The sequence below is a fragment of the Myotis myotis genome, unplaced genomic scaffold (genome assembly GCF_014108235.1).
Source record: "Myotis myotis isolate mMyoMyo1 unplaced genomic scaffold, mMyoMyo1.p scaffold_m19_p_9, whole genome shotgun sequence".
Taxonomy (NCBI): domain Eukaryota; kingdom Metazoa; phylum Chordata; class Mammalia; order Chiroptera; family Vespertilionidae; genus Myotis; species Myotis myotis.
Genome location: NW_023416401.1, coordinates 27,728,627 through 27,745,387, shown reverse-complemented (window position 1 = coordinate 27,745,387; position 16,761 = coordinate 27,728,627). Strand labels below are relative to the sequence as shown.

At 40.0% G+C, this 16,761-nt stretch overlaps 1 protein-coding gene and 1 pseudogene across 10 annotated transcripts in view; one reads left to right on the top strand and one right to left on the bottom strand.

Annotated features, from left to right (window-relative positions):
• The window catches only part of ARFGEF2 (ADP ribosylation factor guanine nucleotide exchange factor 2), an 85,651-nt gene that overhangs the window by 50,536 nt on the left and 18,354 nt on the right, over positions 1-16,761 (bottom strand). For 8 of the 10 annotated variants that reach the window (XR_004969908.1, XR_004969905.1, XR_004969906.1 and 5 more), the window contains exons 4-9: positions 11,964-12,110; positions 10,887-11,066; positions 10,292-10,526; positions 6,079-6,159; positions 3,869-4,020; positions 850-980 (exon numbers count right to left, since the gene is read on the bottom strand). Coding sequence is in view for 6 of the 10 variants with exons in the window: in XM_036321757.1 (XP_036177650.1) it covers positions 850-980; positions 3,869-4,020; positions 6,079-6,159; positions 10,292-10,526; positions 10,887-11,066; positions 11,964-12,110 (926 nt within the window). In the remaining 4 variants the exon portion in view is untranslated. The remainder of the gene's footprint in view (positions 1-849; positions 981-3,868; positions 4,021-6,078; positions 6,160-10,291; positions 10,527-10,886; positions 11,067-11,963; positions 12,111-16,761) is intronic. The other 2 variants (XM_036321758.1, XM_036321761.1) reach the window with 2 other exon arrangements.
• LOC118663158 lies at positions 14,122-14,346 on the top strand (annotated as a pseudogene).

Below are 16,761 nucleotides of genomic sequence, written 5' to 3'. Positions count from 1 at the left end.
AGAACAATTACTTTTACCACCTCATTCATGGAACCTAAGACATCTGGCTTTCATAGACAATGAAGATGGTGCTCTTTATCCACCTGCCTCCTGCCCACTCACTCTGCCCACAGGGATGGTAAGAAATGAGAAATGTCCATAAACCATTTTCCTAAGGGTTATATTCTCAACAGAAGAGTTGAAGGTTCTTATTAATGACTAATAATAATGATGACAATAATAGTGGCTATAAAACTCTTGCAAAGTGCAAGACGCTGTGCTTTATATTATTTTATTAAATGGGTCCTGTAAGGTGATTTTCCATATTCCCATTTTCCAGAAGCTCCTACAAGCTGTGGAGCTGGTCTCAAGTGTAAGGGCCAGGACTGAAAGTAGTTCTCTCTGCCTCCAAAGCCTCTGCCTGGACACTCCACAGTACTTCCATTCTTGCGGTCGTTCACTCAGTACTACAAAGAAAGGTTGGTTTCTCTGGTTAGAATCTGGTTCTGTATCCATGCAACAAAGGTTTTCAACCAGGGCAGGAAACTGAAATTTGCTCACATCCTGCTCCTGCCCTCATTAGTACATTAAATTGATTATAGTCAGTAAAAAGAGGGTGCATGCATGTTCAAGGTAATTATTTTTAGCATATAAACCAAAAAGGCAAAATTGGGCAGAATCTTGGTTGAAGGGGACACAGAGACAATTCATTGTGAAAGAAGTGATTGTAGACACCACATGAATTTAAAAAGCTATAAAACTATCCTTAATAAATTTCTGCCAGGCGTCAAAGCACTGGGTTTCCTGGAACCCCTGAGATCCTCCTGGATTACCTAGGTTATAGACAGCCAAGAACTACTGTCTGCTTACTTTGGATCTGGGGGGCCTTCACCAAGGGGTTTCATGGACAGCTTGCAAAGGGAGCGAAACACAAGGAAGGCATCCTTCTGCAGAATGTGAGAGAACCTAGCAGCCACTTGATGTCCTTGTGCGTCTGATTCCTAAATAGAAAAAAATTAAAGGTCAAAACAAAAGGATAATTATTTTCAAAAATAAGAAATAAGTATCTCATGGAAATGCCAATTACTTTATTTATTCAATGGGGAAGTGAGGGATGGAGGGGGGAGAAATGGCAAAATAGGAGCTATGCGGGAGTCATTAAGGCAATTCTAAAACCATGTTCCTTGTCCTTCAAAAAGTGAGTATGGGTGGTTTAAAATGATCAATTTTAAACATTAAACCATAAAAAAACTAAAACAAATATAGGTAATGATTATATTAGCTTGGGTAAAAAGGTATTTCTAAGAATACTATTGCAAGGTAAATGAGAAATATGATAGGTATTTTAAAATAAGCTTCTTTAAATAAGTAAACTACATTTAAAAATAAAAATATCTGAAACCTATGGAAAGGATTAATATTCTCAATATACAGTAAGTTCTTATAACTCATTAAGGAAATATGGAAACCTTTATCTCAAATAAAAAACTGGTAAAAAACATTAATAAGCAATTCTCCAAGAAATGCAAATGCAAACTTAAATAACCTTACTACCAATCATTAAGGCAGGCTCTTTCTCCTAAGAGACTAGCAGGGCTCTGAATGAACACTATTGTCCAGTTTCAATGAGGAAATGACAGTTTACAGTGGGCACAGATTCCAGTATTACCTTCCCACAGGCTAATTTGATGTTAAGGATCAAAAGCCTTAGCGCTTCCAACCCTTGACCCAGCAATACCACTGCAGGGATTTATCACAAAGAAAGAATTAAGGATGTGCACAAGCTTTATCTATAAGGATGTTCATTATAGAACTATTGTTTCTTGTGATAAAACTGAAATAACCTAAAGGCTTAATAGGGAATTGGCTAAATAGATTACAGTAATCCATATGATTGAATTTTACATGGCCATTAAAACATTAGTTAGATCTATATGTACTGATGTGGAAAGATGTCCATAAGATAGTGTTGAGTGAACAAAGCAAGTCAGCATTGTACATAAGACATGAGACACTCATATGGGCTTAAATACATCCCGATGTGCATTCTTAACAGGGATAATATAACCCCAAGGGGCTGCCACAGACTGAATGTTTGTGTTCCCCCAAAATTCATATGTTGAAACCTAATCTCTAACGTGATGGCACTAGGAGGTGGGGATTTTGAGAGGTGATTAGGTCATGAGGGTGGAGTCCTCATGAATGGGATTAGTGCATTTATAAAAGAGGTCCCGAGAGCTCCCTCACCCCTCTGCCATGTGAAGACACAGAGAGACCACTGACTATGAACCAGAAAGCAGACCCTCACCAGATACCAAAACTGTTGGAGTCCTGATCTTGATTTCCCAGCCTCTAGAACTGTGAGCAATAAATTTCTGTTGTTTATAAGCCACCCAGTTTATGGTATTCTGTTATAGCAGGTTGAACGGACTAAGACAAGGGCAAAAAATTGGTTCCGGGGGGGGGGGGGGGTGGTGAAAAATTCTTTTTATGTATAAGCAGTACATAAGCAGATATCTAATTTATCAGTAGCTTTAAAATTTCATAAAGGGTGGGCGGTGAGCAAGAAAAAGAAATATGTAAAAAGGCTCCTTAAAGAGGTGATAACGAAAAAAGTTTGAGAAACACTAGTGAAAAGGTACAGGGAGTGCGTTCACGTGGGATGTTAATGTTATATTACTTCCTGTTTTGAATGTTTATATATAGTCAAACCTCAGATCTCAAACATCTCCCATTTCAGTTCTCAACCAAATGGTTTAGGGGGAAAAATGTCCTGGTTGTCAAACCAAACTTAGGTTTTTGACCTGACAACCCTTTCATGCTTACACCTTAGCATGACAAAAGGGACTCTCAGGCAACACAGGAGAGAATGCTTTTATTGCTGGGAAATCGATGAATAGCATAATTTTAAAACATAAAGAGGCTATCAAGAGTGCTAATGTTGCTAAGGGTGTGAAACAAAACAATGATCACAGGCAATTGAAGAGGTAGACAAACTGTTGCTGGTTTGAATAAATGAAAAGTAGTTAGCCAGTGACAGCATTTCAAAGACAGTGATATGTGAAAAAGGGAAGATGCCCATGCTGACTTCCTAAAAGACAGCCCTGGTACAAGTGCTGAAAGTGATTCATTTAAGGCTAGACGGGGGTAGTTTAATAAATTTGATAAAAGAAGTATTTATTTATAGATTAAACAGTACATTAGACATGTACTGCATATAAGGATGGTTAAAACAGGGAATCATTTGTGGGTCTGGAACGAACTAATTCAATTTACATTATTTCTAATGGGAAAAAATGATTCGGTTTTCGAGTAAGTCGCTTCTCAAACAGCCTGCTAGAACAAATTAGGTTTGCGAACCAAGGTTCCACACATAACATTTTCAAGAAAACAATAAAACTATTAAAAAAAAAAAATTGTAGTGAACATATCGGCCTGAAAAAAATGTTCATAATATATATTAAGTTTACAAAATAGGTCACAAAACAGCATGTATATTGTTATTCCATTTAAGTGAAAAAAATATGTGAAGGGTAGGAAAATTTAGAAGGCTATAAAGAAAATGTTAACAAGGGTTATCTTTGAGTTATGGGATTATGGGATTATTTTCCTATAATAAATGCATATTACTTTGAGAGAGAATAAAAAGGGCAAGAAATGTGTTAAAAATCTGAATAAACAAGGTTTAATAACAATGTTAAATACAGCCAACATTAATTAGCATGTTCCAAAAATGGAACCTACTAACACAGAATATCAGGCCAGGACTCTGACCAGTAACTGAAGAGGGCTCAGTGGTTTTCACTCACTTCTTCTGGCAGAGATTTAATTCTGCATCTTCTAAAAAGGTAAAAATCGAAATGAATCCATGAGAGAATCATCAACATACCAGGTTATCCGCTGACGACAAGGACTGCCTGTCATCTGCTATTCCATTGGTCTGTGAGTTTTCGTCCACTGCTGATGGGACAGCATATTCCTGTCCCTCCAGTTCGCCAAGGGCCCTCTCGGATTCTGTCAGACTGTGCTTTTGTGCTGCTTCTTCAAACACAAGTGCAAAAATCATTAGCAAATTAGTACTTATCCCGAAAGGTAGCCTGACATCAGGAAGAAGTGATTCATGTAACCTTCTAGGTACTGCTTTTTCCCTTTTCCTGCATCACTACCCCATGACTGACATATACGTATTGAAAAGGCTGCCCAAAGTGACGCGTAGGTTTTCCATGTGTCTGTTATCCATAGCCCCAACACCAGGGTCTTGGTTAATACTGTAGTCCATGTCAATGGTACGTCCAGAATTGTGATACAGCAGCCCTGCCCCCTCCTTCCCCTTCTCAAAAAGATTAGAAACAGCTAAACATGAAAAGTGCAGATTATTTTTAAAAGGGCTATTAATACAGGGGTTAGAGAAAAAGAGCCACATAAATGAAAGGGTTTGATAGTTATAAAAGAAAACCTCAGTTACAAAAAAAAAGAAAATGAAGACGTGAGGTTCCTGGCAGCAATGTGAAAAATGGAAAGAGAAAGAATTAAATAGATTTTATCATTTAATGAAAGAAAGCTATATTTGATGATTAGCAGAACAGCGGAACTCCATGAGAATTTACCATGTGGATCTTCACATATAGATGGGACATCAAACAACTCAATAAACACAATCTTCCATAATGGTTTTACAAAGCATATATTCATTCAACAAATTTTATCAAGTGCCTATTATTTACCAATCTCTGTACTAGGGACTGCGGGATATAGCAGTGAACAAGACAGACAAATGTTTATTACGTGAGGACTTCTTGTATTGGCCTCAGAAAACAATCTAAGGATGTGAAATAAAATCATTCAATTTTAAAGACATTTCTAAAAGGAGTTAAATAATGAAATCTATACATACAGCTTGGTGGGTACCCTAAATCAAGAAAAGGATAGGCTTAGAGCAGTAGGTCAAATTTCTTTGATGATAACCTTCATTAAGAAATACATTTTTAAAATCATGAACTAGTACACATGTGCACATAATTAAAATGCATGTTTCATGAAACAATGCTTAACACACCACATGCAATGCATTCAGTTTGTATTCTATTTATTTTCTTTTTTCTTTTTTTATATTTTAGTGATTTTTTTTTTACAGAGAGGAAGGGAGAGAGATAGAGAGTTAGAAACATCGATGAGAGAGAAACATCGATCAGCTGCCTCCTGCACATCTCCTACTGGAGATGTGTCCGCAACCCAGGTACATGCCCTTGACCGGAATCGAACCTGGGACCTTTCAGTCCGCAAGCCGACGCTCTATCCACTGAGCCAAACCGGTTTCGGCTATTTATTTTCTTTCATTTATTTCAAAAAATGCTCACTGCAGTCCACTAAATTATTGATTTCTTTTTTTTTTTTTTTAAATATATTTTATTGATTTTTTCCAGAGAGGAAGGGAGAGAGATAGAGAGTTAGAAACATCGATGAGAGAGAAACATCGATCAGCTGCCTCCTGCACATCTCCAACTGGGGATATGCCCGCAACCCAGGTACATGCCCTTGACCGGAATCGAACCTAGGACCCCTCAGTCCGCAGGCCGACGCTCTATCCACTGAGCCAAACCGGTTTTGGCATGATTTCTTAATCCACTAATGGTCTATTGGCACTGGAACTGAGCCATATAAGTTTAATTCCACTGAAACCACACCATAAAGTTGAGGGAGTTATGAATGAAATATAACAAAAGAACAAGCTTCCATGTGCATCTGATACCTACAAGTCAGTGGTTAGCCATGAAAATTCAGCAGTAATAGACACCACCTCAGGGCTCACAGCCCACTCCTGGAAAAACTGGATATATACGGGAGTGGTCCTCTCTGTCTCTATGTGGAACACTCAACCCTAACATTGTCAGACTGTGCTTCTTGAACCCAACCCAAATGAGAATAAAATCACCTGCTAAAAACAAGTAATTTTTGGATTCCATATGAAAGATGAGCAGACATGGGCAGATTCATTTTCCATGGGCTCACTGGGGCGGGGCACCCTACCACTAAAATATCTGCCTAAGGGCTTTTTTGAAGGAATGGGGTAGAAGGAAAGGCTGGGTTATTGGTTCTTACCTTCGACAGCAGATGTGACCACATCTTCTAAGATCTCCTTCACCACCTCCTGGGCTCCATCATCAGTCCCTACACACACACCCAAATACACAAACACAAGTATATACATGTGGGCATTTCTAGGGAAAATAGGAAGGAGATTTTGCCCATGTTCTCTAGAATCAAATTTCAGAAGGCAAAGGGTGCAAATAAGTACCCACCAAGGCCAGATCTGATTGTACCAAGAGAAGACAAGTCTCATGAAATCTGGAAATTCTCAGGCAACATCAGCTATGATTTCATCTTTCCTTTCATGGAACACTAGTACCCCCCCAACTTACACACTTTTCCTTCCTAAGTTATAGTTGCTCTAAGTCCCAGGGTCCTCCTCCTCACCCCCAAGTTGGAGGCAGGAGCTGGATTTTATCCATCTATGGTTCCTAGCAGAACAAAAGAAGATGGTTTCTCTTGTGTCTTCACCTCGGGAACACGAAGCCTTAGTAAGTGACTACTTTCTGCTGCCTTGTTTTCCCTACAATGTAAACCTAGAACTTAGCATGAGATTTTTAATGTGCTAGTTGAGGATTTACTAAATTTTAAATGGAATTATTCTGTAAAATGTTAACAGTTTAAGTGGAAGAGGTTCGGCACCATTTGTTTTTGTAGAAAACTAGATCTGGAAGAACTATTAAACAGCCCTTCTAGAAGTAAACATTATAGAACATCACAATGACCAAAAAGGCCGTCACATTAAATAAACAAAACCAAAATAACCCTTTAAATTCTTCCTCAAGGAGGATTTTCAATCAAGCCACTATTTTTTAATAAGTTCCATGCTTGGTCCCCTGTCCTGGAGTACAGCCCAAAGTGTTTTCATTTCCATTGAATACTTAACCTACCACAAAACAGGCTCTCTTTATCCATGACACTGTTCCCACCACCTTCACATCAGATTACCAGCTGAAATATCTATTTTTTTTTTTAAAACTAAGTCATTGTTAAAGCTGAAACTTATTTGAAAGATGATAACAGCAAACACTTACATAGCCCTAAGTGCCAGACACTGCTGTCATTTAATTCTCACAAACCTATAAGATAGGTACTAGTTGTATTCTCATTTTACAGATGAGGCTCAGAAAGGTTAAAGATTTTGCCCAAGGTCAAAGAACTAAGTGGTAGAGTCATGATCTGAACTTAGGCTGTCTGATCAGAACCTCCATATTGGCTGAGGGAGGATAAAGTTTCTCTATTGTATAGTACTTAAAAATGGTTATTTAAAAGTGAACTAACCAATCAGTATATACATAGGTAATTGTGTACCTACAATAACTACATATTAACTATATAAATGCTAATGTGTAATGTGGGGAGTTAAAATGTCAGAATTTCAAAAATGAACTTAAAAGAAAATGGGAAGTGATTGCTAAGGGTGTGATGAAATGTTCCAAAATTAATTGTGGTGATTGTTGTAAAACTCTGTTAATATAAATGGGCAAACTTATGGTATATGCTATATCTCAAACAAGTTGGTTTTTAAAGAAACTGACAAGAGTAGCTGGGCAATCAGGAGAGGTGTGAATGGACAAATGGGATGAGGTTCCCTGGGGAAGGTGGTTAGCCATGCCCAAGAATTCATATAAGTAAGCATATCTTACGCTAAGGACTTTTAGCATACCTTATGCTAAAAAAAATCTAATTTTGTGAGTTTACAAAGAGCCATCTGATCCACTTCTTAGACAGGCAGATAATAATGACAACTGGAAAAGGGAAATAGATCCTCAGGTCTTTGGGTGAATTATCTCCATCTACACAAATTTCTTGGGAGGCAAATTATCCCAGGCAGGCCATGGGGAGGATTCCCAGTTAAGCAGGAAAATGTATGTGAGTGTTCACATAATGAACAGTGCCTTGCACAGTGCCTGGCAAAGCTAGGGGTGGTGTGTGATGGTGGTTACTATAGGATGGAACCATGGGAGGGTGGATGTGTGGTCTCTATCACTTTAGCCCAAGACACTGTCTCCGCCATCTGCCTCTCAGGCTGTCCATCCTCCTTGCTTCCAAGGCTTCTCAATCCTTTCTTTGGAAGGTCCCATTCTTTCTGTAGAGCCACATCTTGAGAACTGACGGCACACCTCCATTTTGACCTACTATTTGCAAGTTTGTGGTTTGTTTCTCACAGGCAATCTGATTCCCACATTTTTGGGAGAAGCCTCATGGGGTGCACCAAGTATTGGCAACGAAATCCACAGCAACATACTAACTGCAAATCATTCTCACAAAATTTTAAGTTACTGTGTTTCTGCAAAACTATATTCTGGAAATCAAGTATCTCCCCCCCGGCCTCCCGCCCCCGCATTTGTTTAAAATAGTGTATTTACTGTCTGCCATATGTGTTAGGCACCATTCCAGGTGCTGGAAATATAGTCATAAACAGGGCGGCCTAGGTCTCAGGTGGGCACAAGTAAACATTAACTCGGTAACTTCAAGTAGTAATAAGTGCTATGAACAAAAGAGGCTAGGGGACAGACATGATAGGGAGCTTCAGAGAGTGATCTGTTTGAAATGAGAGACTTTAAGATAAAGGTGGGGCAAAGAAGGGACAGGAAATACAAAGGCACCAAGAGCAAGTCTGGCACTTTTAAGAATCAGAAATACCACCTGCACACTGTATAGTAGAGGTGTAAGAAGGGGACAGAGAGGTGGGCAGGGGACAGGTCAAGCAGGGCCTTGGAAGCCACAGGGACAAGGTGGACATAAATTTTGCTCTGAATGGGACAGCATGGGGAATTACCAATGGGGTTTAAGCAGAGGAGGGTTGTGATCTAATGCATGCTTTTAAGAGATCACTTTGGCTGCCATGTAGAAATGGGCTGTAGTGGAAGCACTTTCATGCAGCTCAGAGAGACACAGCTATGCTTACTACAGTGTGTTTTAAAATTAATATTTATTTATTGATCACTGCCTGATAAAGGTTACAGTAAAAACCTGGTCCTTATCCTGAGAGTTGAGAAGGCAAAGATGATGACATATACAGTGTGGGCCAGGAGTTTCTGAGCACCTTCCCTAAGACACATGACAGCAGGACTGAGTAGACGGCACGTCTGTGCTCACCCTGCGATACATGCAATTCTTAGTGGCCACTTTCTTTTTTGTCCTTCCCTTGAGTGAACTGATACAGCACAACATTCCAGTAATGACACTTAGCCTGTTCCTATGTATGCCAAGCACTCTGATGACTTACAGAGGAACAAAAGCTGCTCCAATCTATACTCTTTAGGAGGGAACACACTATTGACAGAAATCGTCACCAATAATGTGACACAAGAAAACATGAGAGCAATTATAAAGATGGGTCAGATATTTCATGTAGAACAACCAGCTAGAGTAATGAATTATTTGACAGAATCACTTGGGAAGGTACATTCCTGGGGAAAAAAATAAATTTTGGATCTGGTTCAAATCAACTGTCCAAGGAAAATAATCTTATGATAACCCAATCCAATATTTCATGCCTAATACATTATTTACTTTAAGACTATAAACAGGTGGGGAATATCTCTTTCATTTAAAAAAGCAAACAAAAACAGGTAATGTTCTCAGTCATAGAATAAGAAAACAAAGCTGTCTATCTGTCCATCTACATCTCCAGCAACTGCCCATATTTTGCTCCTCTCACTGATGTCTGTGAGTATCAAAGACTTGCCAGGCAGTGGGTAAGGCCTGGAGATCCTGTGTGTGACAGATGAAGTCCCTGTCATCCTCTGGGAAGATAACACAGACACTGAACTAACCACCCAAATAATTAACTATTGGGAGATAAGTGCCCCAAACTAAACCCACTGCATTGAAGCTGATGTCAAGAAGCAGTAGCCAGCCCCGCTGGCTGTGGATTTGATTCCCAGTCAGGGTGCATATGGAAGACAGGTGACTGATGTCTTTCTCATATTGATGTTTCTCTCTCCCCCCTCCACCCCCTCTCTAGGATCAACAAAAATATATCCTTGGGTGAGGATTAAAAAAAAACCCAGCAGTAAATAGATACATTTCAGGAATTACTGAGAGAACACTACACAGGTGACAATGGGCATTAGCCATCATGCCTTGATGGTTGTGTTCCATGAGAGGAAAGCAAAGAGAAAGTCAAAGGGAAGGCCCAGAAATAGAGGAGCTGCTACTAGAGGTTTCCTGCAGATGTTACCAGACTCCTGTCCCTCTCTTAGCACATGGGACATACCTGATAGCGATGAGCTTCTTTCTCTGGGTGCATCTCCATTCTCTGAGCTCACTTTTTCAGAACCACTTGTGTCATGTGCACCATTGGTTAAATCTGTCTTTTCAGGAGTTGTTGGTTTGCTTTGTGCCTCACTCTGCTTCAAATGACTGAACTTTGGGGATCCTGCTGCAGCTTGGATCACAGGGGACTGGGGTTTCGACTGGACTGGTTTTTCCAATTCTCTGATCTCCTGAAACTAGAAGGCAACAAAAAAGGGATTAAATCCAAATGGTCCCAGAATTTTGATAAGGAACAGAAAATATGCCATCCTGTTGCTTAAAAAACTTCCAAAGAGAAGGATAAAATTTTAACAAGGAAATAAATCCCTTTGACAAACTCAAAGCAAATTCTGAATGCAAATTTCAAAATACCTGCTAGATTCTCTCTCTTGCTTTTTATAGCGAGAACGAAAACAAAAGTGTAGAGAATTCAGAGGAAGAAGGCATACGCTTTAAAACACTAGTGAATCTTCGCCAGGCACTGAGGCCACACACAAAACAGTTCACAGCATGGGATGCTGTCCCACCCCCAGCAGCTGATGACTGCTCTCACTTACCACTTGGTTTTCCATGCGGGTGAAAATGACATTCAGCATCTGAGTAAGGGTAGCCTTGGCAGTGGTTTGATTGATGAGATTTTTGCTGGCCAAATAGATATTGTAACATGTCCTAACAGTCTGTAGGATAGTGCCCTCGTGAATTTCAATGTGCGGGGACGTTACTGCAGTCAGAAGAGCCTAAAACAAAAATCCGAAACCTTCGCCTTCACAAATACCCAGCTTGTTCCCAGTTTCTCACAGCCAAACTTTTCCACAAGGTTTTGCTTTGTTTTTGTTTGGTTTGACAAATTTTTAAAAGAATGGCTCTGCAAACTAAACTGGATGCTTAGTACTAAGAGATGACTCACTAGTGCTCTGAGTTTAAAAACAATTATTAAATCCATAAAGTCCAAATTATTTAAAGTAATTAAGTTGTAAAGTGGGCTTTCTACCAGCTTACTTTTTAAAAAGAAAAAAAAAATACTTCTCTTAAGAAGAAAAATGCTCCAACTTGATCTCACCTAGATTAACACCAAAATATACATGTTTTGATAGGGGAGGGGGTCAGTTTCAAGGGAGCTTTAGGAAAGGTGCGGCTAACACGGAGCCATCAGTCATTCTACATCCAGAACTTAAGATACAGAATGTTGGTTACACTCATCTCGATCCTGCTCTTTGTTCCACGCCAAACCATTCCTGGCAGGATAAATGGAACAGGGAAATGGAATGGGGGGCGGGAACAGGGCAAACTGGTGATAGGAGTATCAACAGGAACCTGCTGAGAAATGGCAGATTGGGAATCCAGAAATTCAAGGGGCAGGACCAGAGGACTTCAAACCAATTTAATTCACAAGCAATTTACATTGTTATTAGTGGAACTGTTTACTCTGAAAACACACCTGGTTCCACTCTTCTTGTCTCATTCCACGCTAATAAATTCTGACACTTTATAAAAGATCTAAGTGATGCTTACATTTTTCTGTTCCAGCTCAGCACCACCTGAGACAACTAACACATGGTAAATCAGAAATCCAAATTACCACAGGGGACTAGTTTCAAATTTAAAATCCAGACCAGGCAAATTCACAGAAATACCTTAATTATTTGTAACTGGACTCCTTCATCCGTTTGAGGGCCCTGAAAACAATTGCAAATGGTTTCAACGATCCTGTCAATCAGCCGCTTCCCTGGAGCTCCACTGTCTGGAGCATTGCCGGTGATGTGCCCATATGCGATGAGTTTCTAAGCACAGAAAGAACAGAGAGATGAGGCCACCCCCTGTAGCAAATGACAAGCATGGCCTTAACTTCCAGTTCCCACAGATCCCTCTGCATCCCAGGCACATGGTGGGCACATCCACCCTGAGAGTGTAGCTTTGGTTCTGTTCCTTCCTCCATGGCAGAAGAGCCCCAAGATGGTGAAACAGTACCTGATGGAAGAGGCAAGTTGTAGAGCAGTCCCCAGTACACAACCACTCATTCGAAAAATTGAGGGATTAAAACTATACATAATAGAGTTGGAAGTAGTCAGTGGCTGCCTGGAGTTGAGGGGATTAGAGAAATGGGGGGTGACTGCTGAGGAGCACAGGGTTCCTTTCTGAGGTGACAGAGATGGTTTCAAAGTAGACTGTGGTGATGGTTGCAAAACTCTGTCAATATATAAAAATCACTAAATTGTACACTTTAAAGGCTAAATCATATACATGTGAATTATGTCTCAAGCTGTTAAAAAACCATATATATATTTTTCTTTAAATGGAAAAATACATAAAAAACATAAATTGCTTGAGAAGGAACTAAGCAGCTGAGGGTAGGGGTGGTACTAAGACACTTTATAGCAGCAGTCGGCAACCTATCGGACCTCACGAACCACCAGGGGTCCGCGGACCACCGGTTGGCGACTGCTCATTATAGTACATTCTTTCATTCTTTCTGAATGTTGAGTCACATCAGTATATTTTCTATTCCAAAAATTAAAGCAAAAACACTAAATTCCACACCTATGTTATCAAACAGTGCATGTTACCCACGTGGCTGAAGAGATAAGTGGCTGCTTGGCCCACAACCTCATAATCAGGTGACAGATCAGCTTGGACAGGGGCCACCTTTCAGAGGCAACCTGCCTGTCACCTCAATGGTGACCTGGATTTCACCATGGAGAATCAGAGCTGGAAGGGAACTCAAAGGTCTGGAGGCAGATGACTTCCAAGCCTGGCTGAGATTCAGATTCACCTGAGAGAGCTCATTAAAAATACAGCTTCCTGGACCTCAACCTAAACCTACGAAACCACAAAATCTGGGGTGGAGCCTAGGAATCTGTTTTTCTCCAACTATCCAGGCTATTTTGAAGGCTGAAAGGAACCACTCACCTGACACAAGTCATCTGGGATTCATGAATTCTAAATCATCATCTGCTTCTAAGGACTTAGTAAAGACTCTTAAAAATGCTATTCTATTCCTTATCCTTTTTGGTTTTTGGCTTGTCACATTTTCACCTCTATCTGCACAAAGTGACAAGCATCTGAGGTTATGTACAGTGCAGCCACCACTACCCAGGAAGACCCACCACCCTGCAGAGGCCTGACGCTGTTTCCCAATGGCTTTCCCCCCGCATTCCATGGTAGAAGAAAAACAGATTAAGAGAGAGTGGCTGAGGGTAGAAATATGATACTGCTGGATTGGGTGACTGAATGAGCAGGAGAAAGGCCTGCACACACTCTGCTGATCAGATCTCCAGATTTGGGTTCGGTAGGAGAAGGGGTAGGGGACCAAAGTGTGTTTTTTATTTTTATTGATTTCAGAGAGTAAAGAAGAGGGAGAGAGAAATAGAAACATCAATGATGAGAGAGAATCATTAATCGGCTGCTTCCTACATGCCTCACCCTGGGGATCGAGCCCACAACATGGGCATGTGCTCTGATCGGGAATCAAACTGTGACTTCCTGTTTCATAGGTTGATGCTCAATCACTGAGCCATGCGGGCCGGGCCCAAGTGTGTTTTTGAAGAACAAGTCAAAATGCCCTTTACCTCATCCCCTCAGAGCTGCTGTATATGCAGGCTTCCCAAGAGGGCAATGCTGGCTACCTGCTAAATGAGCTTTGGGTTTGGACACTGCTTACTCCTTACTCCTAATGGACTCAAGTCTGATTTGAGCACTGGGAAGAGTGGGATGATCTATGAACTCCTAAAATGTGAATATTGAAAAGGAGGCACAATCAGGAAGGACGATGGTGTTGAGAAGAATATAATCATCATGCCTTCCAGTGTTTTGACGAAACTTCAGATGCGTGGCCTTCTGGACAATCATCTGTGATTTCATGTTGGAGCATTCACTGTATCCCTTGGGATTTCAGCTTTATCTAAGCTTATTGTGGCTGAACCAAGAAAGAAGGCATATGCAGATTTCTACAGAAATTATGATTCCATAAAACATTTTGAGGAGAAGAGGAATGCTGGTATCTTTCAGAGTGCAAGCTGATTTTGGAATGTAAAGAATTTCTTTGGGTTGAGTTCCATGGAAGTTTGTCACTGACCTGTGTTCCTGAACTATGAAACATAAATACTGGGACTAAGGAATAGTTTCGATAAACAATTAACAAATACTATGGACAGTAAATTTTTAAAAAAATATAAGTAGGCCCCATAGAACCCAACACTAATGCTGCAAAACAAAGATGGAAGTGAATTACCAGATGTTTAATTCAGATACAAAAAAAAAAAAAATGGAATTATTCTTCCCACTACAAACTCCTTAAAAGGCACATGACCCTTCAAATTGAAATGGGTTTTAGTATGATTTTACTCTGCTGTCTGTGCAGAGACAGGGACAGAAGAAAGCAGAGTTCCTGCATTCTGTGGTCTCTCTAGTTCTGCCTTCTGCTCCTTCTTGTGCCAGATATTGTTCTGGGTACTGGAGGTACAATAGTGAGTAAGGCAGTCTTTTTTCTCCTAGGGTTTATATTCTCCCGGGGGGTAGTGGGACAGACTAAAGCCAAAAGTCTGGACTGGGACCCATAGGACCCTGTGTGATTTGTAGTCATCTTAAAAAAAAGCAAGCAATAATGCACAGCATTATCTCATTTTTGAAAAAGAGAAAATTATGTATTTTTATAAATGCATAGAAAAAAGCCTGGAAACATATCTGATGTCCAGTGGCCTGAGCATGCTTGGCAAACTCCCTGGGGAAAAGTGCTTTGCAGTGAGTGAGGTAGGAAGCTTCTACTGGCAGGTTTAAGCAAAAGATTAACACAATGTCATACATTTCTAAAGGTTTCTCCTGGTTCCTGTGTGGAGAATAGGCTGAAGGGCAACAGGAGTGGAAGCAGAGGACCAGTGAGGAGGACACCTCAGCTGCTGGTGGCTTTGATGTTGGGGGATGATAGAGATGGAGAGAAGATCCTGCCCTGATCCTTGATACAGTAAGGGGATGGGAAGAGAGAGACAGAGGAGGGAGGCCTTTGGGCAACTGGCTCACTGATACGTGTCCAAGGAAGCTGCATGCACAGGGGTATTCATTGTAACCCCAAGTTAATATCCTCTATAGGGGAAGGGATAAATAAAATAGTAGCATTAATATTCCACATACCAGTAAAAAGGATTGTCTTATATTTGCCTATACCAATATAACTAGATCTAAAAAAGACACTGCTAAATAGAAAAAAACTGCAGGAAAATTTGTAAAAATGATACCATTTATGTAAAAAAGAAAAAAGAAAAAGAGAGGGAGGAAGAAAGAAAGAAAATTATAAGAAAGAAAGGAAGAAAATTATACACCTAAACAGGCAATTGGGTTTGGGGCTAGTGGTCCAAGGGATTTTGGCCTCATTGGTAATGTTCTAAAAATATTTTAACAAAGAATGTAGTCATATACAATTTATATAATTACAAATTTGCATTTAAAAATCCAAAGTTTTCTAGAAATAAGAGTTAAAAGACAATGTTTGTGGTATGAACAGGACAGCTTAGACCAGTGGTTTCCTACAGCCTTCACTGGGGTGTAAAAAAAAATATTAGAACTTTATTTCTACATATTTTTTTGTCTTATCTTTTTAAAAGTTCTATTTTCTTATGTTTTGTAATATATATAATTTAATAGCAGTAGGACATTATGTATAATCTTACCATTGAAGAAATATGACTACATTAGGAGGATAGTCTTTAAAACATTTTGTTACTGATATGTGCCTGGAGAAACATGGAGATCATTCCTTAACTTAAACAAGACTGAACTGAACGCTCCTTCCCCAGTCCTGGCCTTGGGAGAGTGTGTGGCAGACCAGATGCTGAAGGAAAGGAATGCAGAGGATCTTCATCATTTATTAGAAGTAAGCAGAGGGGAGGCTTCTTCCAATGGGGAGAGGAAATTCTGAGCTAACTCAAACCCAGAAACACCTTTACCAACCATCACCGCTCCAACCTCAAAGAAGATACCTTCAAATGCCCAGGGCAGAATGCGGATGTGTATGCAGCTGGCTCCAATCCAGCCAAAACCAACCTTTACCCACCTGGCCTTCCATTTCCAAGACAGAAGTTACCTCACGCATACTGGGAAAAGCCAGTCGAACAGGCTTTGCAAGGACAACCACCAAGAGGAGATTAAATTTTCATTTAGTATTTCTATGTCATAAAAAGGATGACACAGGAGTACCTAACAAATTAGAGAACTTCCATTCTAAAAAAGAGCTAATCATATGTCATAAACCACAGACAGGCACTCTACTCTTGAATTTTCAACTCAAAGTCAAAGCAGGGCATCAATGTTTCCAACAGAAATCGTACACATGCACAGATTTCCAGAAACAGAGTATTTCTAGGATAACAGACCATATTTTTAATTAAACTGGCCAGAACTACAGGATAATAGTTGGGAGTGGGGGTTAGCAACTTTTTTCTG